The sequence below is a fragment of the Canis lupus genome, chromosome 29 (assembly GCF_048164855.1).
Source record: "Canis lupus baileyi chromosome 29, mCanLup2.hap1, whole genome shotgun sequence".
NCBI lineage: Eukaryota > Metazoa > Chordata > Mammalia > Carnivora > Canidae > Canis > Canis lupus.
This window is the reverse complement of record NC_132866.1, coordinates 28,598,828-28,623,308: the sequence shown is the minus strand read 5'-3', so window position 1 is coordinate 28,623,308 and position 24,481 is coordinate 28,598,828. Positions and strand designations below refer to the sequence as shown.

At 42.8% G+C, this 24,481-nt stretch overlaps 1 protein-coding gene and 1 pseudogene across 1 annotated transcript in view; both read left to right on the top strand.

The window, feature by feature from the left end:
• The window catches only part of ABCC2 (ATP binding cassette subfamily C member 2), a 70,326-nt gene that overhangs the window by 10,154 nt on the left and 35,691 nt on the right, over nucleotides 1-24,481 (top strand). The window contains exons 3-11 of the mRNA XM_072805719.1: nucleotides 12,640-12,765; nucleotides 14,469-14,603; nucleotides 14,818-14,925; nucleotides 15,392-15,447; nucleotides 16,842-17,076; nucleotides 18,947-19,110; nucleotides 19,861-20,038; nucleotides 22,875-23,129; nucleotides 24,299-24,364. Of these exons, the coding sequence (XP_072661820.1) occupies nucleotides 12,640-12,765; nucleotides 14,469-14,603; nucleotides 14,818-14,925; nucleotides 15,392-15,447; nucleotides 16,842-17,076; nucleotides 18,947-19,110; nucleotides 19,861-20,038; nucleotides 22,875-23,129; nucleotides 24,299-24,364 (1,323 nt within the window). The remainder of the gene's footprint in view (nucleotides 1-12,639; nucleotides 12,766-14,468; nucleotides 14,604-14,817; nucleotides 14,926-15,391; nucleotides 15,448-16,841; nucleotides 17,077-18,946; nucleotides 19,111-19,860; nucleotides 20,039-22,874; nucleotides 23,130-24,298; nucleotides 24,365-24,481) is intronic.
• Nucleotides 13,146-13,815, top strand: LOC140621013 (BOS complex subunit TMEM147-like; annotated as a pseudogene).

Below are 24,481 nucleotides of genomic sequence, written 5' to 3'. Positions count from 1 at the left end.
AGAGTCCCCAAAAACCAGTCCCCATAAGCTGTCCCCCAGTTTTCTTTGGCCAGAATTGTGTTGCATGCCCATGGCCAAAGCAGTTACAGGCCAGGAGAATGGGACCATCATGATTGGTTTTAATCCACCTCACAGGGTTGGAGATGGGTCCAGCTCCCACCTGAGCATATGGCTGAGCTGAGTAGGGTAGATAATTTACAAAAGAGGAGAGGGGTTCTGTTAGCAAGAAGAGACTGGCTTTGAGTAGGCAGCTCTACCTATCAGGATCACAACAGGAAATAGCTGAGGCCAAATAGGATAATGTGAGAAGGTTGTATTTACAAGGGGATCTGGCTTAGCAGCCAACTGTTACCACTCTAGTCTTGAAGGGACGAGGTTGGAAGGTGAATCTGGGACAGACGGGTGATACAAACACAGCAACCAGTAATGTCTATTTCAGGTACCCCTTTCCCTGCTGCCTTTCCTTCTGGGTTTTGGGCCATGGTTTTCTCTGCTCTTTTTCCCTGTCACTATTGACATGCTTACTCTTTGTCTTCTAAAATTTTCCCAGTCTACTGAGCTTGCCCTTCTCCATTCATATTCCCAGTGGTATTATGGATTTATTACTTGGGTACCTCTTTACCAGCAGTTCAATGAGGCGGAGAGGGATGGGAGATAAACAAGCATACTAAATCTGGTATCTTGAACTGGAAACTGCTGCCTTTTTCTATGCATATTTTATTTTTTTTAAGATTTTATTTATTTATTCATGATAGACATAGAAAGAGAGAGAGGCAGAGACACAGGCAGAGGGAGAAGCAGGCTCCATGCCAGGAGCCTGACACAGGACTCGATCCCAGGACTCCAGGATCACGCCCTGGGCCAAAGGCAGGCGCTAAACCGCTGAGCCACCCAGGGGTCCCCTTCTATGCATATTTTAAAAACATAATTAAACTCTTTGCATATACGATTTTGCAGCCTATGCTTTTCACTTAAGATGATATAAAAAAGGACGCCTGGGTGGCTCAGTGGTTGAGCATTTGCCTTTGGCTCAGAGTGTGATCCTGGAGTCCCAGGATAGAGTCCCACATTGGACTCCCTGTAGGGAGACTGCTTCTCCTTCTGCCTATGTCTCTGCCTCTCTCTCTCTGTGTGTCTCTCATGAATAAATAAATAAAATCCTTTTTAAAAAGATGATATAAAAAACATTTCCCATTGTTATTAACACTATTCTTTAAAATAATTTTGATGACTACTTTAGGCATGCTGACAACACTGACTCCATCTTTGGCCCTTCATCTTGTTCTCGCCTCTGGTGCACAGATGGTGCCACTTTAGATAATTACCCTGTGACCTCACCACCATGCCCCTTGCTTCATAAGAGCCAGGGATTAAGGTCCAGATAGTCTCAGAGAATGGGGAGGAAGGTAGTGGAGGATAGCTGTGTTCTGCTCTGAATTGTCTGCCCTCTGGCCCCTGTTAGTAAATTACCCTGAATAAAATTCTGTGCAAATGGTACAGAGAGGCTTCCTTCATTTTTTCCATATTAAAGTGCCTTCTCAGGCATAGCTTGGAGGATACAAAAAACAAAAGCAAGCGTGGGTAAAGGGGCGGTGCCAGGGGAGAGCCCGTTGTTGGTGGGGGAAAGCCCAGGTTGGCCAGCTATCTCCTCATGGGGAGCTTTGGCCAGGTCTTTTGAGCAACTTGGACCAGTGTGTAAGTACAGGGTTGCCCAAGCAACCTAGAGAGTGTTAACTATCCTATCCTCAGTGGTGAGGAAAATGCCCCAGGGAGTGCCAGCTATCCTATTTGCAAAGGTGGGGACAAGGAAGTGGAGAAAGTGAATGAGCTATCCCGATGGTAGCTTGGCCATTGATCTATGCCTTACAATAGGCCGTAGAATGGGAATTCCAAATGAGAGAATTGGAACAAACCAGAGAAGCACTGGCTTTGGAAAAGGGTGAATGAGCCTCATGTGCCTCAAATACAGACATTATGTCTGGAAGAATTCAGAGTCAGAAGGAACGGTTAGAAATTAAGATGGCAAAGGTGCATGGGCAGAGAGAAGCATGCACTAAAGTAAGAACTATCCTATCTTAAGAAAATTGGACCCCCCCCCCCCAAAAAGAAAGAAAATTGGACCCCTAAAACTTGGGATCTCTGGGGTAAGTTTTTACCATAAACTTTTTTTTTGAGGAGAGGGAAGGGCAGAGGCAAAAAAAGAGGGAGAGAGACTCTTAAGCAGACTCCACACCCAGCACAGAGATGATATGTGGCATGATCTCAGGACCCCGAGATCATGAGCTAAGCCAAAATCAGGAGTCAACGCTTAACCGACTGAGCCACCCAGGCACCCTAAGTTTTCTATAAGCTTTTTTTTAATAATAAATTTATTTTTTATTGGTGTTCAATTTACCAACATACAGAGTAACACCCAGTGCTCATCCTGTCAAGTGCCCCCCTCAGTGCCCATCACCCATTCACCCCCACCCCCTGCCCTCCTCCCCTTCCATCACCCCTAGTTCGTTTCCCAGAGTTAGGAGTCTTCCATGTTCTGTCTCCCTTTCTGATATTTCCCATACATTTCTTCTCCCTTCCCTTATATTCCCTTTCACTATTATTTATATTCCCCAAATGAATGAGAACATACAATGTTTGTCCTTCTCCAATTTACTTACTTCACTCAGCATAATACCTTCCAGTTCCATCCACGTTGAAGCAAATGGTGGGTATTTGTCGTTTCTTTTTTTTTTTTTTTAATTTTCATTTATTTATGATAGTCACAGAGAGAGAGAGAGAGAGAGAGGCAAAGACACAGGCAGAGGGAGAAGCAGGCTCCATGCACCGGGAGCCGGATGTGGGATTCGATCCTGGGTCTCCAGGATCACGCCCTGGGCCAAAGACAGGCGCTAAACCGCTGCACCACCCAGGGATCCCGTATTTGTCGTTTCTAATGGCTGAGTAATATCCCATTGTATACATAAACCACATCTTCTTTATCCATTCATCTTTCGATGGACACCAAGGCTCCTTCCACAGTTTGGCTATTGTGGACATTGCTGCTATAAACATCGGGGTGCAGGTGTCCCGGCGTTTCATTGCATCTGTATCTTTGGGGTAAATCCCCAACAGTGCAATTGCTGGGTCGTAGGGCAGGTCTATTTTTAACTCTTTGAGGAACCTCCACACCGTTTTCCAGAGTGGCTGCACCAGTTCACATTCCCACCAACAGTGTAAGAGGGTTCCCCTTTCTCCGCATCCTCTCCAGCATTTGTGGTTTCCTGCCTTGTTAATTTTCCCCATTCTCACCGGTGTGAGGTGGTATCTCATTGTGGTTTTGATTTGTATTTCCCTGATGGCAAGTGATGCAGAGCATTTTCTCATGTGCGTGTTCGCCGTGTCTATGACTTCCTCTGTGAGATTTCTGTTCGTGTATTTTGCCCATTTCATGATTGGATTGTTTGTTTCTTTGGTGTTGAGTTTAATAAGTTCTTTATAGATCTTGGAAACGAGCCCTTTATCTGATACGTCATTTGCAAATATCTTCTCCCATTCTGTAGGTTGTCTTTTAGTTTTGTTGACTGTATCCTTTGCTGTGCAAAAGCTTCTTATCTTGATGAAGTCCCAATAGTTCATTTTTGCTTTTGTTTCTTTTGCCTTCGTGGATGTATCTTGCAAGAAGTTACTGTGGCTGAGTTCATAAAGGGTGTTGCCTGTGTTCTCCTCTAGGATTTTGATGGACTCTTGTCTCACATTTAGATCTTTCATCCATTTTGAGTTTATCTTTGTGTCTGGTGAAAGAGAGTGGTCTAGTTTCATTCTTGTGCATGTGGATGTCCAATTTTCCCAGCACCATTTATTGAAGAGACTGTCTTTCTTCCAGTGGATAGTCTTTCCTCCTTTATCGAATATTAGTTGACCATAAAGTTCAGGGTCCACTTCTGGGTTCTCTATTCTGTTCCATTGATCTATGTGTCTGTTTTTGTGCCAGTACCACACTGTCTTGATGACCACAGCTTTGTAGTACAACCTGAAATCTGGCATTGTGATGCCCCCAGATATGGTTTTCTTTTTTAAAATTCCCCTGGCTATTCGGGGTCTTTTCTGATTCCACACAAATCTTAAAATAATTTGTTCTAACTCTCTGAAGAAAGTCCATGGTATTTTGATAGGGATTGCATTAAACGTGTATATTGCCCTGGGTAACATTGACATTTTCACAATATTAATTCTGCCAATCCATGAGCATGGAATATTTTTCCATCTCTTTGTGTCTTCCTCAATTTCTTTCAGAAGTATTCTATAGTTTTGAGGGTATAGATCCTTTACATCTTTGGTTAGGTTTATTCTAGGTATCTTATGCTTTTGGGTGCAATTGTAAATGGGATTGACTCCTTAATTTCTCTTTCTTCATTTCAGTCTCATTGTTAGTGTATAGAAATGCCATTGATTTTGTATCCTGCCACGCTACTAAATTGCTGTATGACTTCTAGCAATCTTGGGGTGGAGGCTTTTGGGTTTTCTATGTAGAGTATCATGTCATCGGCGAAGAGGGAGAGTTTGACTTCTTCTTTGCCAATTTGAATGCCTTTAATGTCTTTTTGTTGTCTGATTGCTGAGGCTAGGACTTCCAGTACTATGTTGAATAGCAGTGGTGAGAGTGGACATCCCTGTCTTGTTCCTGATCTTAGGGGAAAGGCTCCCAGTGCTTCCCCATTGAGAATGATATTTGCTGTGGGCTTTTCGTAGATGGCTTTTAAGATGTTGAGGAATGTTCCCTCTATCCCTACACTCTGAAGAGTTTTTTTTTTTTCACTCTGAAGAGTTTTGATCAGAAATGGATGCTGTATTTTGTCAAATGCTTTCTCTGCATCTAATGAGAGGATCATATGGTTCTTGGTTTTTCTCTTGCTGATATGATGAATCACATTCATTGTTTTACGAGTGTTGAACCAGCCTTGTGTACTGGGGATAAATCCTACTTGGTCATGGTGAATAATTTTCTTAATGTACTGTTGGATCCTATTGGCTAGTATCTTGTTGAGAATTTTTGCATCCATGTTCATCAGGGATATTGGTCTGTAATTCTCCTTTTTGGTGGGGTCTTTGTCTGGTTTTGGAATTAAGGTGATGCTGGCCTCATAGAACAAATTTGGAAGTACTCCATCTCTTTCTATCTTTCCAAACAGCTTTAGTAGAATAGGTATGGTTTCTTCTTTAAACGTTTGATAGAATTCCCCTGGGAAGCCATCTGGCCCTGGACTTTTGTGTCCTGGGAGGTTTTTGATGACTGCTTCAATTTCCTCCCTGGTTATTGGCCTGTTCAGGTTTTCTGTTTCTTCCTGTTCCAGTTTTGGTAGTTTGTGGCTTTCCAGGAATGCGTCCATTTCTTCTAGATTGCCTAATTTATTGCCGTATAGCTGTTCATAATATGTTTTTAAAATCGTTTGTATTTCCTTGGTGTTGGTAGTGATCTCTCCTTTCTCATTCATGATTTTATTAATTTGAGTCTTCTCTCTTTTCTTTTTAATAAGGCTGGCTAATGGTTTATCTATCTTATTAATTCTTTCAAAGAACCAACTCCTGGTTTTGTTGATCTGTTCCACAGTTCTTCTGGTCTCGATTTTGTTGAGTTCTGCTCGAATCTTAATTAACTCTCTTCTTCTGCTGGGTGTAGGATCTATTTGCTGTTTTTTCTCAGCTCCTTTATATGTAAGGTTAGCTTTTGTATTTGAGTTCTTTCCAGTTTTTGAATGGATGCTTGTATTGCAATGTATTTCCCCCTTAGGACTGCTTTTGCTGCATCCCAAAGATTTTGAATGGTTCTATCTTCATTCTCATTAGTTTCCATGAATCTTTTTAATTCTTCCTTAATTTCCTGGTTGACCCTTTCATCTTTTAGCAGGATGGTCCTTAACCTCCACGTGTTTGAGGTCCTTCCAAACTTCTTGTTGTGATTTAGTTCTAATTTCAAGGCATTATGGTCTGAGAATATGCAGGGGATGATCCCAATCTTTTGGTATCAGCTTGGTATCGGTTCAGACCCGATTTGTGACCCAGTATGTGGTCTATTCTGGAGAAAGTTCCATGTGCACTTGAGAAGAATGTGTATTCAGTTGAGTTTGGATGTAAAGTTCTGTAGATATCTGTGAAATCCATCTGGTCCAGTGTATCATTTAAAGCTCTCGTTTCTTTGGAGATGTTGTGCTTAGAAGACCTATCGAGTATAGAAAGAGCTAGATTGAAGTCACCAAGTATAAGTGTATTATTATCTAAGTATTTCCTCACTTTGGTTATTAATTGATTTAAATATTTGGGAGCTCCCACATTCGGGGCATATATATTGAGGATTGTTAAGTCCTCTTGTTGGATAGATCCTTTAAGTATGATATAGCGTCCCTCTTCATCTCTCACTACAGTCTTCGGGGTAAATTTTAGTTTATCTGATATAAGGATGGCTACCCCTGCTTTCTTTTGAGGACCATTTGAATGGTAAATGGTTCTCCAACCTTTTATTTTCAGGCTGTAGGTGTCCTTCTGTCTAAAATGAGTCTCTTGTAGACAGCAAATAGATGGGTCCTGCTTTTTTATCCAGTCTGAAACCCTGTGCCTTTTGATGGGGTCATTAAACCCGTTCACGTTCAGAGTTACTATTGAGAGATAGGAGTTTAGGGTCACCATGATATCTATTCAGTCCTTGTTTTTGTGGATTGTTCCAACTTCTTCTTAAAGGGGAATTTTAAGAGTCCCCCTTAAAATTTCTTGCAGAGCTGGTTTGGAGGTCACATATTCTTTCAGTTCCTGTGTGTCTTGGAAGCTCTTTATCTCTCCTTCCATTTTGAATGAGAGCCTTGCTGGATAAAGTATTCTTGGTTGCATGTTCTTCTCATTGAGGACCCTGAATATATCCTGCCAGCCCTTTCTGTCCTGCCAGGTCTCTGTGGAGAGGTCTGCTGTTACCCTAATACTCCTCCCCATAAAAGTCAGGGATTTCTTGTCTCTTGCTGCTTTAAGGATCTTCTCTTTATCTTTGGAATTTGCAAGCTTCACTATTAGATGTCGAGGTGTTGAACGGTTTTTACTGATTTTAGGGGGGGGGAATCTCTCTATTTCCTGGATCTGAGTGCCTGTTTCCCTTCCCAGATTAGGAAAGTTTTCAGCTATGATTTGTTCAAATACATATTCTCGCCCTCTGTCCCTTTCGGTGCCCTCGGGAACCCCAATTAAACGTAGGTTTTTCTTCCTCAGGCTGTCGTTTACTTCCCTTAATCTATCCTCATGGTCTTTTAATTTAATTTGTCTCTTTTTTCCTCAGTTTCCCTCTTTGCCATCAACTTGTCTTCTATGTCACTCACTCGTTCTTCCACCTCGTTAACCCTCCTCGTTAGGACTTCTAGTTTGGATTGCATCTCATTCAATTGATTTTTAATTTCTGCCTGATTAGCTCTAAATTCTGCAGTCATGAAGTCTCTTGAGTCCTTTATGCTTTTTTCTAGAGCCACCAGTAGCTGTATAATAGTGCTTCTGAATTGGCTTTCTGACATTGAATTGTAATCCAGATTTTGTACCTCTGTGGGAGAGAGGACTGTTTCTGATTCTTTCTTTTGAGGTGAGGTTTTCCTTCTAGTCATTTTGCTCAGTGCAGAGTGGCCAAAAACAAGTTGTATTGGGAAAAGGAGAAAAAGAGAGGAGAGAAAGAAGGAAAGAAAAGAGAAAAAGGAAAAAGAAAAAAGAGAAGGAGAAAGAAAAAGAAAGAGAGAAAAAAAAGGGTGGGAGAAGCAAACAGAAATCTAAAAGCAAAAAAAAAAAAAAAAAACCAAAACCAAAACCAAAACAAAACAAAAAAACCACGGGGGAGTATCTTCCGATTCTGTATACTGTTAAGTCCCTTGACTTCCTCTGGAACTTGTCCGTCTAGCTGGTCTTCTGGGGGAGGGGCCTGTTGTGTTGATTTTCAGGTGTTAGCACTTGGGGGAGCTGCTCTGCCCCCTGCCTGGTGCAGGGCTCAGTGGGGGTTGTTTACCCCGTGAGGCCCCAGGAGGAACAACCCCAGTGGCGGGGCCAGCTCTGCAGCCCTGGAGTCAGCCCCCGCAGTAACTCAGAGCTCTCCGTCTGCAGGGCCTGGAGGCTCCGGGCGGGGCCGCTGATCTGCTCAGCTGGGGCAGGAGCGTCCTTGCTGTCCTGGGCCCTCCCGGCCTCTGCCTGTCCCCGGGGGGAGGCCGGATCCCGGGCTGTGTCCTGGCGCCCTGAGCTCCGGGGCCTGCGCTGCTGGATTCGTTCCGGCCGCGCAGCCCCTCCGCGGAGCCTCCCCCGAGCCCCTCCAAGCTGCTCCTGCCCCGCAGCCCCCTCCGCGGAGCCTCTTCCTCCGCCCGAGCCCCCCCCCCCCCCCGCCAGCTGCTCCCACCCCGCAGCCCCCTCCGCGGAGCCGCCCCCGAGTCCCTCCGAGCTGCTCCGGGTCCCGCCGCCCGCGCTGCAGCCCTTAGGGAGCTCGGCGCACTCTCCCGGGGCGCAGGTGTCTGTTAGTGTCCCCGGAGCCCGAGGGCATCCCCGCCCTCCTGGGTCCTGCTCCACCTCCCTGCGAGCCCCTTTCCGCCCGGGAAGGTCGGTGCAGCTCCTGCTCCTCCGGGACGGGGCTCTCCTGTCCTGGGGACACTCGCCCCGGCCTCAGCCCGGCTCCTCGCGGGGCCCCTCCCCCTCGGAGGCCTTTTGTTTCTTTATTTCTTTTTCCCCCGTCTTCCTACCTTGATAGAAGCGCGAACTCTTCTCACTGTAGCATTCCAGCTGGTCTCTCTTTAAATCTCAGACCGAATTCGTAGATTTTCAGGATGAGTTGAAGGTTATCTAGGTAATTTGGTGGGGACAGGTGATTTGGGGACCCTCCTCTTCGCCATCTTGCCCCTCCCCCCTAAGCTTTTTTTTTTTTAAGATTTTATTTATTTATTTATTCATGAGAGACACACAGAGAGAGGCAGAACATAGGCAGGTAAGCTCCTCTCAGGGAGCCCAATGTGGGACTTGATCCCGGATCCTGGGATCACGCCCTAAGCGGAAGGCAGAGGCTCAACCTCTGAGCGTCCCCCCACAAGCTTTTAAATGCAAGACTATCCATCCATTTCAGTGAGTTACTAGGTTTCATTTCCACCAATTCAAAGGGTTTTTTTTTTTCTGAATTGTCCATATAGTAGTCATTTAAAAAAAAAAAATGTACTGGGGATGACCAAGAAGAAATTGCCACTAGTCAGAAAGTGACTATGAGAGAATATTCTGCAACTAAATTAGTGGAGCTAAGGAGCCACTTTAAGCAAAAGGGCCACAGAGGGTGGCAGCTTGGGTGTTACCACTGTGGGATACTGGGAGACTAAAAGACCCCTGAGGGCACAGTATAGGAATTTAGTGTCTGTCCTTGCCCCTGTGATTAACCAACCCAATGCTATAGAAGCTGCTATGGTGGCTGACTTAAGTGAAACTAGAAGAATCTGTCATAAGGGATATCAATTATAGTTATTTATAGAAGTTTAGTAAGAATGTTTTCCTTGTAACATGACACCATTAGAATCATTGGTTGTATTACCAAGGTCTTGAGTGTGCATTTGAGAGAGATCTGCATAGACTTAGATGTGGCCAGACAACTTGAAGGAACTAAGGTTGACTTTAGGGAGCCAATGAATGACTGTTGGGGGGAAAAATCAGCCTGGTACCTTCCATATAGGGGTTCTGGGAGCCTTACCAGGTAAGTAAAGAGGTCACTTCCTGGCAGGTTCACGATGTTTTAGGGGCCTCAGGAAGAGAGGAAGTAACCCAAATCTATAGACATTGCAAAGGAGTTAATAGCAAGTATTTGACTTGGCTCTGGGCCTTGAAAGGCTGTTAAAGGCACAATCTGAAATTCCTTGTGAGAAGTTCCAGCAGAAGCACCCGGGTGGCTTGGTCGGTTTAAACACCTAACCATTGGTTTCAGTTCAGGCCATGAGCTCATGGTTATGGAGCGAGCGCCAAGTCGAGCTCTGCACTCAGTGTGGAGTCTGCTTCAGATTCTCTCTCTTTTTCCCTCCTGCTCTCCCTTCTATCTCTCAAACGAATACATAACATCTTAAAAGAAAAAAAATTCCAGCAAACCAAATTTAAAAGAACTTAAATAGCCAACCACTATTCTTGCCGCACTTATGTAAATAGGCCAAATTTGTTAAAACTGGGCTTATTTTATAAATAACTTAGTCTTGCTGCCTTTGAGGGTGATTTTAGGAAAGAAATGTTTCAGTAACATACTTTTAGGGCTATTAGATTCTAGTTCTGATTACCTGTCCTTGGATTAATTCTGAATACTTGTCCCGGTTTGCAGTTTACCTACAAAACTAGCCTGGATTCTGAATTCTTCTGGTTTCCTGGTATAGCTGGCTAATTCTCTACCTGATTGTTTGCACACTAAGCACCTGACTTTAAAACCCACCTGCAGGACCACCTCCTGAAATGACACCACTCACTGTTTAACTGAACTGACCTAAAAGATCTCGATGTGAAATGTAGAATAAGATGCTAAGAAGACCCATGAAAGTTCCAAAATAGTAGCTCTACGAAGGATGGGAGCTCAACTTACTACTAGGGAATATGTTTAATTGGACACAAGGCTGTTTCATTCTTCAAATCCTGATCTATGCTCCTTTTCAACAGGAAGAAGCTAGAGTGATTATTACTCCTATCTCTCCAGAATAAGGAATGATGAAAATCCAGGGGTGGTTTTGGCTCATGGGGCTGGACAGCTACTGTGTTATTGCCAAAATAAGATTTGCCATGTCTGTTGCCCATAAAGCATTTCTTATGGGTTTTGCAGATGTTCCTTCCTGTTGTATCAGGAAATGTTTACCTGTCATGGGCTACCTCTTAACGTTGAAGTTCACAGTTGCTTCATCTGTGGGGTCTGAGGAAAGGACCTCTTTACCAGGTCTGGGGGGACCTGTGTTGCTGTGTTGCTGTCTGTATAGCTGCTCTGGTATAGGAATGCAAGTCCCTCCTGCTATCTGGCTCTCAGCTCATCGTGAATGGTGTGTAAAGATTGTGCAGGCCATAAAATGTTGGGGATGGAGTGTAGGAGTGCTGACAACACTGATTCCATCTTTGGCCCTTCATTTGTTCTCCCTTCTGGGCACTTTAGGTAACTAATAGAAGGTCCTTCTAGTGCACAGATGGTATTACTTTAGATAACTATCATGTGACCTCACCAACATGCCCCTCACTCTATAAAAGCTGGAGATTAAGGTCTGGATGGCTGTGGGAAATGGATGGGGGAATTTAGGGTGGAGAATAGCTGCATATGTCCTCTGTTGTCCATCTGTCCACCTACCTGATTACTGCTGTGGATAAGTTGACTGAATAAAACCATGTAAATGGTATAGAATGATTGCTTCATTTTTCCATGTGAAAGCACCTTCTCAGCCTGGAGGATACATTACTGACCCTCCTCTACCTTCTGATAGCTACATAATAGCTCATCACTGGAGGATATTTATTAACTCTTTGCAACATTAATTCCTCCCAACAAAACTCTCCACCACTTCTTTGGGTTATTTTAGGTTTTATAAATACTTTCACTACTAAAATGGAGACTCTAGTTAACATTCTGTGCATAAACGGGGCACTTGGGTGGCTCAATGGTGGAGTGTCTGCCTTTGGCTCAGGTCACAATCCCTGGGTCCTGAGATTGAGTCCCGCATTGGGCTCCCTGCACAGAGCCTGCTTTTCCCTCTGCCTGTTTCTCTGCCTCTCTCTCATGAACAAATTTTTTTTTTCATGAACAAATTTTTTAAAAAATTCTGTGTAGAAGTATTTCCTGAAATTCAGAGTTCCCTTAGAATTAGCTTCCTAGGAGTGGAATTACTATATCAAAGAATATGAGCAGTTAAGGCTTTTGAAACCTATAAAAATTTCAAAATTTTTATAGCTTAGGAAGCTTTTTGCCAATTTATATTCTCATCAAAAGTGTGTTAAAGTTCATGTCTCTGCACCCTTGCCAGCACTGAGTATAACATATTTTTCTTTTATATATAAAAATGGCATACTATTGTTTTACTTTGCATTTCTTTCTTTCTTTCTTTCTTTCTTTCTTTCTTTCTTTCTTTCTTCTTTCTTTCTCTTTCTTTCTTTCTTTCTTTCTTTCTTTCTTTCTTTCTTTCTTTCTTTCTTCTTTCTTTCTTCTTTCTAAGATAGATCATAAGCAGGGGTGTGGGGCAGGAGGAAAGGGGAAAGGGAGACACAGAGAGACTTGATCCCAGGACCCTGAGATCATGACTTGAATTGAAGGCAGACACTTAACCAACTGAGCCACCCAGGTGCCCACTTTGTATTTCTAGAAGTACTAACGCAACTGATGTTTTTCATTTGTTGAGCATATTTGTGAATTGTCTGTTCACATCACTTACTTTTAAAATAGACATGTTACTGTATATTACTTTGTGAACATATTTTAAATATACTCATTCAGCATTCCTCAAAAACCTATCCTAGTATACATTGAACTTCATTCCATTGCTTAAACTACATGTATTTGTTGATGCCAGAAGTATTTGTGTTCTCTGAATCCCTTCATACCATTCGTATTTTCTATTATCAAGACCATTCTATTCTAAAGCATGATATCCTCTTAACCATGATCTTTTTCCTTCTCAGGTGCTTGTTGGGTTTCTTCTTATTCTAGCAGCCATAGAGCTGGTCCTTGTACTCACAGAAGACTCTGGAGAAGCCACAGTCCCCGCCATTAGATACACCAATCCAAGCCTTTACCTGGGCACATGGGTAAGGCCTACCCCACTCCTGCCCTGTGTATCATCTTCCTACTCATAGTTATCTAGTTAAAATGTACTCTTTTCGAATAAAACTAAGTTCATATACCTTTTTTGAGGGTCTTGTGATGAGGCAAAGTTGTAATGTAGTAGTGGTTGTCATGAGGTTTAATCAAATTTTAGTTTTGTATATTCTTTTGAACACTAACTTCTACATCTTTCTCCCTAGTGTAATTACTAGCTTTGATGACTATAAAAGACAAGATATATATATAAGACTATAAGATACATATCTTACGCCCTCCTATCTTTCCATCTAATATTACACATGAATGGGTGCCAGGCCAGCTGAGACAGAGACCTGCACTCTAGTGGGCCCAGGAGGTTGGCGCCATGACCCTATTCCACTTTGGGAATGACTTCACCCTGGCCTACTTCCCCTACTTCATCACCTACAAACAAGTACAATGTCTGAGTACAATGCCTTCTAGAAATGTGCACAAACCAGGGTCACCTACCTCTTCATGCAGCTGTGCAAGATGCTGTTCCTGACCACTTTTTTTCCTACCTGGGAAGGCAGCATCTATGACTTTTTTGGGGTGTTATGAAGGTCAGCATGGATGCGGCAGTTCTGGTAGGCCTAAACCTTGTCAGGTCCTGGAATGTGCGCAAAGGAGAGTATAAGATCATGGTTCTGCCTTGGGCTGGGCCACCGCCAAGCTCATTATGTCCCACTGCATCCCCTCTGAGTTGGAGCCCAGGGCATTGAGTTTGACTGGAAGTACATCCAGAAGAGCCTGGACACCAACATCAGCCTGGTTCATTACATCATCTCATATGCCCAGGTCTGGATGATAACATGCTACAACCTATACTGTACTTTTCAGCCAGCAATATTCCTACTGATGTTCTTTAACGTCCATGAGGCCTTCGTTATGGAGACCTTCATCTACCTCTGTTCCCTGGGCAGCTGGACAGCACAGCTGGCCGAGCAATGGTGACAAGCCTGCTGGCCCTTAGCACCCTAGCTCTGTGTGTCACCATTGTCAACATGCACTCCTAGGCTTGGTGTGCCAAACATTTATACACCCTTTCCTTGCCTCCAGGCTTCAGTAAAGTAAACAGTACTTGGAAAGTTAAAATAATAAATATATAAAATATAATTATACACATGAAAGTCAAGTTTATTGATGTAAAATAATTTATTAAGTATCACTGAGTCTAGGAAACCAACATTTAGTTATATTTAAGTGAGATGTTACAAGGCAAGTTCTATTGCTTAGTTTGATATTATTAGAAAATCATATAGACAACTTGGACCTCTCCAACAGAAATTGCCTCCCAGGGGGACTGCTATAGTACCTGAAATTAACTCCCTTGGGTCTTGAAAAGACTTTTCTGGCTCCCAGGGTAACTCCATTAAACGCAAAAGGTGACCCACTGTGTTCTTGGCTAACTCCCCACCCAAGTGTAGTGAATAGAGATGGGGTGGGGAAGAGAGTCCCAGGGAAAATGGATATCCTAAAAGAAGAAATTAGATTGTATCAGGGAGGACGTCTACAATTTGGCATTTGTATTGTCTGCTTGGCCAGCCTTCTAAAGGAGCTTGATATAACTAATCAACCCACCATTCTTCTGTCTCTCTGGCATTTTTCTTGCCTCTTGTCCTTGGTTAGTAATGATATTTTTTGGAACTTGATGTGACTTTCTCTCTAGCTCCTGGTTTTGCTGATCCAATACAGCAGGCGATGGTGTGTACAGAAGGATTCTTGGTTCCTGTCTCTATTCTGGATTCTCTCAATACTCTGTGGTAGTTTCCAATTTCAGACTCTGATCCGGACACTCTTAAAGGTAAGGAGGAAAGAGAGAGTGACATGAGGAGGTATTGTTGAGCAACTTCTAAGAGTAACTGACATGGAGTCAGTTGAACTCTGGGATAATTATGTTTAGGGGATTTTATGATAGGCTTTAATCACAAGCATTGACCTACATAGGCCATTTAGACTTAATTTAGAAAAAGGCTCATTTTCTCTATTTTTTGTTTTTGTTTTTTTCTTCCCCATAGGACAGCAATTCTAACTTGGCTTACTCCTGCCTGTTCTTCATCGGCTATGCACTACAGATCCTGGTCCTGATCCTATCAGCATTTTCAGAAAAAGATGCCTCCTCAAATGTGAGACTCTAAATATGCCCACCTCATGTATTATTTAACTGGACATTGCCTTGACACATGTAACTTTGAGATGCTAAGGCCTCATGGAGTTCCTACAAGCCTGGAATATAGCCATGTAGACCATCTGTGGCTTAAAGAAACAGAAAGTGGCTAGCATAGGGAAATACTCTTTTATGAGTATGGAAATACTTTTACGCTGGCCCACCAATCCTCAGCATAGACAATTCATTCATGTATCTATGCAGAAAATTGGATTTTTACTGGTGACTTTAGGGTCTCCAGATAAACATTTGTTGTCCAATATACCTCAGTATTATGTCTACTTTTTAGCATAACATATCTAGAAAAATCAGAAATATATAAAATATAATTATACTGAATTATACACATTCTGATTTTAGTCCCACAAAGTTCCTGTTTCAAATTTATTTACTTTTTGATTTGTGTGTGTGTGTGTGTCTTGCAGAATCCATCATTCACGGCCTCATTTCTGAGTAGCATTACGTTTAGTTGGTATGACAGGTAGGAAATGCCTGGTGTGGGCTATCCATATCCCTACCCCCTCATTCTTCTGAAAATGATGTAAATCTTCATTTAATTTAATTTTTAAAAATATTTTAAAAATTTATTTGAGAGAGAGCATGAGCAGGGGGAAGGGGCAGAGGGGGAGAAGGAGAAGCAGAAAGCATGATGCAAGACTCAATCCCAGGACCCCGAGATCATGACCTGAACCAAAGGGAGACACTTCAGCAACTGAACCACCCAGGCATCCCTGGAAATCTTAATTTTAAAAATGCTTCCTGAGGCCTCCATTTCTCCTCTACTTAGAGTCCGAGAATGTTGACTTAATAGATCTATTTATTTCAGAGTGGCATGTGGAGGAGACGATGGAGGGGGATTTGCTTATGGTGGCCTGGGGGTTCCATAGAGAAAAGGAAGGATGTTAGAAAAAAAGAGGCAGAACGACAAGAAAAGGGACATTTGGTGGCAGGCAGTGTGGCACAATCTGGAGGGTAAGAGGTGAGCTAGCTAGCCTGGGCTATCAAAGGATCTGCAGCCAACATTCTTGGCCTTTGTAGTTCCATGGGCCCCTGTGCAGGCTGGTAATGTCTAGGGATGCCTTCTCAGATATAATGTTTTCAACACATAAAGTAAAAGGTACAGGGTTACAAAGGAAACCAAATATATTAAAATATGATCAGTTAAATATTTTTTAAAACTTGTGATAAAGTAACACAAGTGCTTCTTTATGAATGTGTTAAATAACAAGATCTAGTGATGAGGTGAACAATGACCACAATCTCCAAGTAGCAATGAGTGTACACACACCATGAAAACACTGTGATGTCTCCCAGTGTCAAAGGAACAGGCACTCTTGTTTACAACTGTTTGGTTGCCGCCATTCATGTTATAAAGAAAGACTAACTTTCAGTGAGAAGCTTAGTGAAAATAAAGATGTAATATATTTTTTGTATCCATATTCTCAAATACCAGATTGATGGGCCCTGATGTAGAGAGATAGCACAGAGGAGGCTTCCAGGGCTGCTTGGTTCCTGAAGGGCATTGTGAAGGCCCCTCAGGGAGATGCCAGAGGGGCAGAAAGGCAGCCAGTGTTTGAGGAAGTTGGAGGAGGAGGAGGTGATGATGCCCTTCTGGCTTTTAATTCAGCAGTGCTGCTCCTCTTCCCTTCTTGTCTGATTCTACACTCCATCACCTGTCCCATCCGTTTCCTGCCCTCCCTACAACTCTGTCAAGTTTGAAGGGCCAGGAGATGGAGTAGTGGGCCTCCTCCCATCCTCTGTCCCTCCATCTCAGAACTGCGGGTTGGGGGTGGAGGCCGGTTTTAACAGAAGCAGGAAGGACACTGCCCCGACCCAGCCTGTAGGGTCTCAGCCTGTGGGTCACTCTGGTTCCAGCATTGTTATGAAAGGCTACAAGCAACCTCTGACACTGGAAGATGTGTGGGATGTTGATGAACAGATTACAACCAAGGCACTGGTCAGCAAGTTTGAAAAATATATGGTAGAAGAGCTGCAGAAGGCCAGAAAGACCCTCCAGAAACAGCAACAGAGGAACACCCAGGGGAAGTCTGGAGAAAGGCTGCATGACTTGAACAAGAATCAGAGTCAAAGCCAAGATATCCTTGTTCTGGTAACTTTCCCATGATGTCTGTGTGAAAGTGCTCTGTGTTTCAGGCAAGACAATATCAGTGTCCTAGTGATTCTGTCCTGACATTTTGATAGCACTTTATACATTGCAGTGCATTTTATATTATGTGTAGTATTCATAACATTAGTAATACCTTTGTGATGGGTACATGTCAATATAATGTGCTATTCTTTCTCCTTTTGGGCATATTTGAAATTTTCTATAATATGTCTTTAAAAATAGAAAAAACCAATACCTTAGCATTGCCAGAATTTGCAATTTGGTGGGCTTTAGCATTAGCAGTTAATTCACTTATTTATTCACTCAAGTACCAAGTATCAATTGTCAGAGAATATTCTGGGCACTGGGTACAAGGAATAGCCTGAAGGAGTCCTCTTTATAGAGCTGGAAAATAAATAATAAACCAATACATGTTACTCTCTGAGAGTAACAAATGATATTAAGAATAAATAAAACATGTTCATGTTTTGCATGAAGTAACTTTAGGATGGTAGGAGAGACTTTTCAGAGGAGGTGACACTTGAGCAGAGACCCAAAGTCTGAGAAAAGTCCACCTGTGGGACCATCAGAAGGAGGTATAATCCAGACCAATGGAGCAGGAGTGTGAGGCTGAGGGGAACACGTTTAGTTTGTATGGAGAACTGCAAGAAGGTCCCGGGGCCTGGAGAAAGAGGCTGAGTAGGGGGTGAGATGAATTCAGGGCAGCAGGCAAGGCCTGTGCTGTGTAGACCCTTGTGGACCATGGTAAGGAGTCTGGGTTTAATGGAAGGTTTTGAACAGAAAAGTAATGTGATCAGATTTATATTTTAAAAATGCATCTGGGCTGCTGCCGGGAGGATAGATGGTTGAGGGGCAAGAGGAGAAGCTGGGAGGCAGCCTGGGGCAGATGGCCAGGCAAGAGACTGATCAGATGGGATCTCAGTGACAAAATTATAAGAGGAAGTCACTGGTAGAAAAAACCTGGAAACTGAGGCTGAGAAACTGAATTTGGGGCTTGATGAATAGAATGAAGAGGCCAAATCACAGGAAGAGGAAGAAGCTGGTGAGTGAGCAGTAATGTCCCATGTATTAGATTCCCAGGGCTACCCCAACATGGTACCTCAAACTGCATGGCTTAAAACAAACTTACTATTTCACAAAGGAAGCCAGAAGCCCCACATAAAAGTATCAGCAGGGCCACGCTCCTTACAAAACCCATAGGGGAGAAACTTTCCTTCCTTCTTCTATGTTCTAGTTTTGCTGCTCTTTGGTTTATGGATGCATCACTCCAGTCTGTACCTCTGTCATCACACTACCATCTTCTCTCTGGGTCTGAGTCTCTTCTCTTACAAAGACACCAGTCCTACTGGAGTAGGGCCCACCCTAAGAACTTCAACCTCACTTGATTACATCAGCAAAGGCCCCATTTCCAAATAAAGGCACATTCTAAGGTACTGGTGGTTAGAGTTACAGCATATTTTTTGAGGGAACATAATTCAACCCATAATATCCTACAACAACCACAAGCAAGAAAAAACAAAAAGTCTTAAAAATTCTCATGTTCATACCCTTCCTGGCAGGCCCCCTACTTAGAGTCTGTTCTTTGTTTTTTATTTATTTTTTTTTTTTAACATGGTATTTTTACCAGCTTAGTGGCCTGGTTTTCTCACCCAAGATAGATCAAGAGTATTGGAATGGGGAAGGAAACCAGTGACGGCAGCTGGAAGGGTGCACAGTGGCAGGCAGTGAGAAGACCAAAATCTGTGCAAAGAAAGCAACGGGATTCAGAGGCTTAACACTGGAGTCATGCAGTGTGAGACAAAAGTTTACACTACGTGACTGTGTAAGCACTGTTGTTTGGTTTTATACCTAGGAAGAAGTTAAAAAGAAAAAAAAGAAGTCTGGGACCACAGAAAAGTTTCCCAAGTCCTGGTTGGTCAAGAGTCTCTTCAAAACTTTCTATGTCATACTCTTGAAATCATTCCTACTGAAGCTGGTGTTTGACCTTCTCACGTTCCTGAATCCTCAGCTGCTGAAGTGAGTCCTGGACCTTGGCTAGTCCTTCAGGGCCTCCTCTGCCACTCCCCTCCCTGCTTGCCCCTTAGATATGCAGGCAGGAGTTTATTAAATTCCCATTGTTTAAAATGCTCATAATATTCCTCCACCTTCCAGTGTTGCGTTCACGAAAAGCACAGGGCTGTTCTAAAGATCTAAAATACTAGGTCTTTTAGCTTCCCTCTTTCCTACATCCCTCCCCTCCTAGGAAGCCAGGTTCTTGTTAGAGACTCTTGTTAAACAGAAGTGACCTGGGAGGAGGCATGCCCAAGAGGTGGGCAGCATAATCCAACAGAGCCTTATACCTAGTGTCTATAACCCCATCTCTACAGCCACAGCCTTTGGTGGGAGGTTTAGGTTAATCATGACAAGACTTTGTAGTCTGCTGGAATCTATAGGATGAATTCTCCTTTAGGGGAAGTTCGAACTCACATTGGATCCATGTCCTACTACCCCCTGGTAAGTAGGGGAAGACCGGGCCGAAGCATTGCATGCAGCACCAGGTCTAAAGAGCGTTTCTTTCATTATCCCTGCTCACAGCCATGGGTCATCATCTCTAATCTCTTGCTGCTAGCCCTCCAAGCAAAAGCAAAAGCCCTGATGCAACTGTGAAGTTTAGGTCTTCCAACAGTATTGGACAATTCTGGTCACTTTTGAAGCTGGCTGTGCATGAGGAATGTGAACAATCCTTGGAGACCTGATGGGCTCATTTATTTGATTTTGATTTGGCAGGTTGCTGATCTCCTTTGCAAATGACCCAGACATGTATGTGTGGACTGGGTATTTCTATTCGGTCCTCTTCTTTGTTGTGGCCCTCATCCAGTCTCTCTGCCTTCAGAGCTACTTTCAAATGTGCTTCATGTTGGGTGTAAACGTACGGACAACCATCATGGCTTCCATATACAAGAAGGTAGGTGGATTGTGTTAGACATCACTGAAGAAAATTCCCTTAAGTGTGAGCATTTATTCCAAGACTGAGGAAAACTTTGATAGAAATGAAAACTGATCTTAACATTCGATTCTAACTAACCAGATAACCTCCTTTAGATTTTTCTTTGAAAATTGTGAAAAGTGGATTCACGGACATAGAGCTTGTGCGTGTTCAGGGGACATGGGGGAGGATGCACTCTAGAGAAAAGCTGGCAAGCCGTTCTCTGCCTGGGATCTGCCTTTTAGCCTTGAAGGCTCGTGTACCTGTCTCTCTCTTCTTGCTCTCTTGACAAAGTGAGAACACCTTGGAAAAGAATGTAAGATTAGAATATTCAATTTGACAGCACATATACTGATAATGGAAAGAATATAAGATCAGAAAAGAAGCTGACCAATGGCAAACTCTTAAAATCACCATTTAAAATGGATACTACTTGAAACCAGGTTCATAAGACATGGTGTATTTATCTCTGTTACGATTTTGCCATAGACTAGAATGCTCTATGGGCCAGGGCTCTACCTCCCCAGACCCAGTTGCCTAGAGACTACTTTTTCTAATCTTTAGCATCTGACCACCCCTTCTCTGCCTGACTCCTTTTTTCATTTTGTAAATACATGCTCTCTGGTTACTGAGTTCTGCAGACTTGGGAAGTTTTTCATTTCCTTATGATGATTTTGCTAACCTTCCCTCTGCTGTGTTGCATTTAACCTTTAACTTTTTCAGAGCAACTGTATTTTCCTCGTGTCCTAGATACCAAGGTGAAATCTCATTTTGTCCCTTGAAAAATAGAATCAATTCTATCTCAATAAAAAATAAATAAAAAGAAATGAAAATACAATAGTTACTGTCAGTGACTACAAGCCTGAGGGAAAAAAAATTCATATGTGAGGAGATAGGACTTTTTGTAGAATAGAACATTAAACTCCAATTGCCTTTTCTTCCTCTCTTTCTTGTGCCACTAGCGTTTTCTATCATAATGATTTTCTGTTACGGTTCCTGGTTCTCTCCTTTGCGTTTGTCTCTTAAAACCAATGTGTCATTGTCTTCCCTGAACAGATGTTGCCTTGTCCAGAGACCCAGACAGAGAGTCCAAAATGTCTAGATCAGAAGTCTGGTCAAGTCTTTCAAACTCCCTCCTGAGTACCCTCACACTGGAATTCGGACTTCCCCCCAATTTTTTTAATCCCTTTATTTCCTTTGGAGATACTGGATTTCTGCTCATTTGCAGGGTATCGGGTCACTAACCAGGCTATCTCAGCCATTTCTATGAATGTACACTTTTACAATTATGGTGGTTCATTCCTAAATATATTCTAAGTTTTGCAACTGTTACAGTTCATAAAGAATTTGTAAAATGGAACTCTTAATAAGACTTTTAGTCAAATAAATATTCCTACTAAAATAGAATTTAAAACTGATTTCTAATGGCTAGACAATGCTTCATTTATGAAATGTTATGAAACACTTTTTATATCCATTATCAATTCATGGCCCTGTGAAGTAACTGCATTATCTCTAATTTACAGAGAAATAAGACTTAGGTCATTGCAATGCCTACAATCATATAGACAGGTATTGCCCTCAGATGAAGGCAATTAGAACTAAATTAATGCCTTTTCGACTGTACTGAGATTTACTGAGAATAGAAAAATGATGACCTTGAAGGGTAATTAGTTGGTTTGGCTTTTTGGTTTGTTTTGGGGAGGGGGATGTTTTTGTTTTCCATATCAAAGAGGAAGCATAGCCACAGACTGATTTCTCTAGAAACTTAATGGCCTAATGTTTTGGGGAATTTTCCTCATTTTACTGTATAACCAAGAATCCTGTTATGTTCCAAAGAAGTATGTGTTGGTGGATTAAGATGACAGTTGAGCTTCCAGGAAGAGGATGGAGGATCCCTAGGACCACCTAAAGGTCTATACTGTCTTTTGTGTGAATTAGAAAGCTCTCCTTCCTCCAGGAAGATGTAGCCCATGCCAGGTGGTTTTTTGTTTTTTTGTGAACTGGTTTCAGTGCCCCCACCTCAAGTTCCTTGGCTGGATGCCCCCACCTCAAGTCCCTTGGCTGGGTGCATTTGTGCAAGGCACCGTTGTAAGTGACAGACCTGTGGAGATAAATCTTTTGGTCTCTCTAACATGAAAACAGGAGCCAATGCTATGTGATTCAGCATCTAGATATTGTCTGCAAATTCCTGACAATAAACAAATTTTGCTTCAAATGCATGAACCGCACAGCTTTCCTCTTCATTCTGAGACTTCTGTCCTTCTTGGAAATGGCTGCAACTTCCTTTTAAGAACATGGCTCCAAGTAACACTGCCACAACCAAATCTAAAAGGCCAGAGTCAATAAGTGATTCTTCCCTTCCTATCAGCCTTCAGTATCTGATTCCATACTGTGTGCCATGTGATATGGTAGTGAAATGAACAGATGTAGCCCTTGTTCTCATTGAGTTTACGTCTGGTGGAGAAGTAGAAAAATGACATCATTACAGTTCAGTATGATGAATGTAATGCCAGAAGTAAGCCCCGAATGTTCTGGGAGTACACAGAAGGTACTGGTATCTAACCCAAACTCAGGAGTCCAGGAAAGTCTTCTCAGAACAAATTCCATCTAAACTGACACTAAAGAAAAGGAATTTTCTGAGCAAAGAAATGTGTATATTGGGGTAGGGTTGGTAAGGGGTTCAAGGAGGTAGAAATAACCTGAAAGAGGAGTCAAGAATGAGAGAAAACTCTGTATAAGGTTGGGAGGCAAGAAGGCAGAGCCCCTTGGAAAAGTTGTGTCTATTGTTCCCAATTCCAATCTTTATCTTTAGGCGCTGACCCTTTCCAACCAGGCCAGGAAGCAGTACACCATTGGAGAAACAGTGAACCTGATGTCTGTGGATGCTCAGAAGCTCATGGATGTGACCAACTTCATTCATCTGCTGTGGTCAAATGTTCTCCAGATTGCTTTATCTATCTACTTCCTGTGGGCAGAGCTGGGACCCTCCATCTTAGCAGGTGTTGGGGTGATGATACTCCTAATTCCAGTTAATGGGCTACTTGCCTCTAAGAGTAGAGCTATTCAGGTAAAGAAACTGAGTCACACTGGGGATATATATACCTTCTTCAAAGTCTAAAAGTCTTTTGTTTAACTCTTGGGTATTTGGGCAGGCAAAGCTGATGGAAGACTTTCCAGCATTCCACATGAACGTGGTTTTCTCTATCTTCCCCTTTCATCTTTTGACCAATCTTAAGGTTTATATTCTCTTTATTCATGTTAGAGGGCAGAGAGGGGAGAGCTGTCCAGAGACCCTGCACATAACTCTTCTACCCTGCTCTGATAGGCTGTTTTTTTTTTTAATTTTCTATTTTTTAAAGAAGATTTTATTTTTAAGTAACATCTACACCCAACATGGGGCTCAAATCTATAACCCTGAGATCAAGAGTTGCATGTTCCACTGACTGAGCCAGGCAGGTGCCCTAGGGCTGTTCTTAGAATAGTTATGATTGGCCCTGTTTTCCCCATCATAGCAATACAAACCAATCATGCAGAGCAGACACATGAGTGACCCAAACTTTAAGCCTAAAGTTGGCAGGGTTCCCTGCAGACAGTTCTTTGATCTGCCAGGAATCACAGATTGGGTGGGAGGACTGGATGCTGTATGTGATACATTCATTCATTCCCTTTGTGTTCCTTTAGTTACAAATAATTATTTTTAAAAGATATAGTGTACATGCTATTCTGGGAACAGGGCAGCAAATTAGACAAAGCTCTTGTTCTTGTGGAGTTTACATTCTTCTATAGTGGAAATTTAGGCCATAAATAGAAGCAAACAAGAAAACTATCAGGTCATGATAAATGAAACAGGGTGATATGATAGCAAGTGAGTGGATGGTGGTTTTAGATGACAGGGTCAGGAAAGGCCTCATACATGTGAGGGTACATGTGAGGGTACAGTCAGGAGCCTGACTGTGAAGGAGCAAGTTCCCAGAAGTATAACCTGGGAAGAGGGCAAGCCAGGCAGAGCCTGCAGGGGCAGACATGAACTTGACACGTTTAAGGATCAGAATGAAGACAGGTGTGGCAGGAGCAGCCTGGACAAAGAACACGGTGGGGAGAGACGCATCCCAATCCCGGGCACCTCAAGTTCTTACCGACTGACATCTACAAGTGTCACCAGCACAACCTAGCATCCATGGCAAATCCGAACCGTCTCACAAAGAAGTGTGTTTTGTTTTACTTTTTCCTTGACAGGTAAAAAATATGAAGAATAAAGACAAACGTTTAAAGATCATGAATGAAATTCTCAGTGGGATCAAGGTGAGAAACTGAGGAGGAGCAGGCCCTCCATGTAAAATGGTGGCAGCAGCAGCAAAGGGTTCTTGGCCTCAACAAAGCCTGGTAGGGGTTGTGAACAGCTCCTTCTGGGCCTGAGAT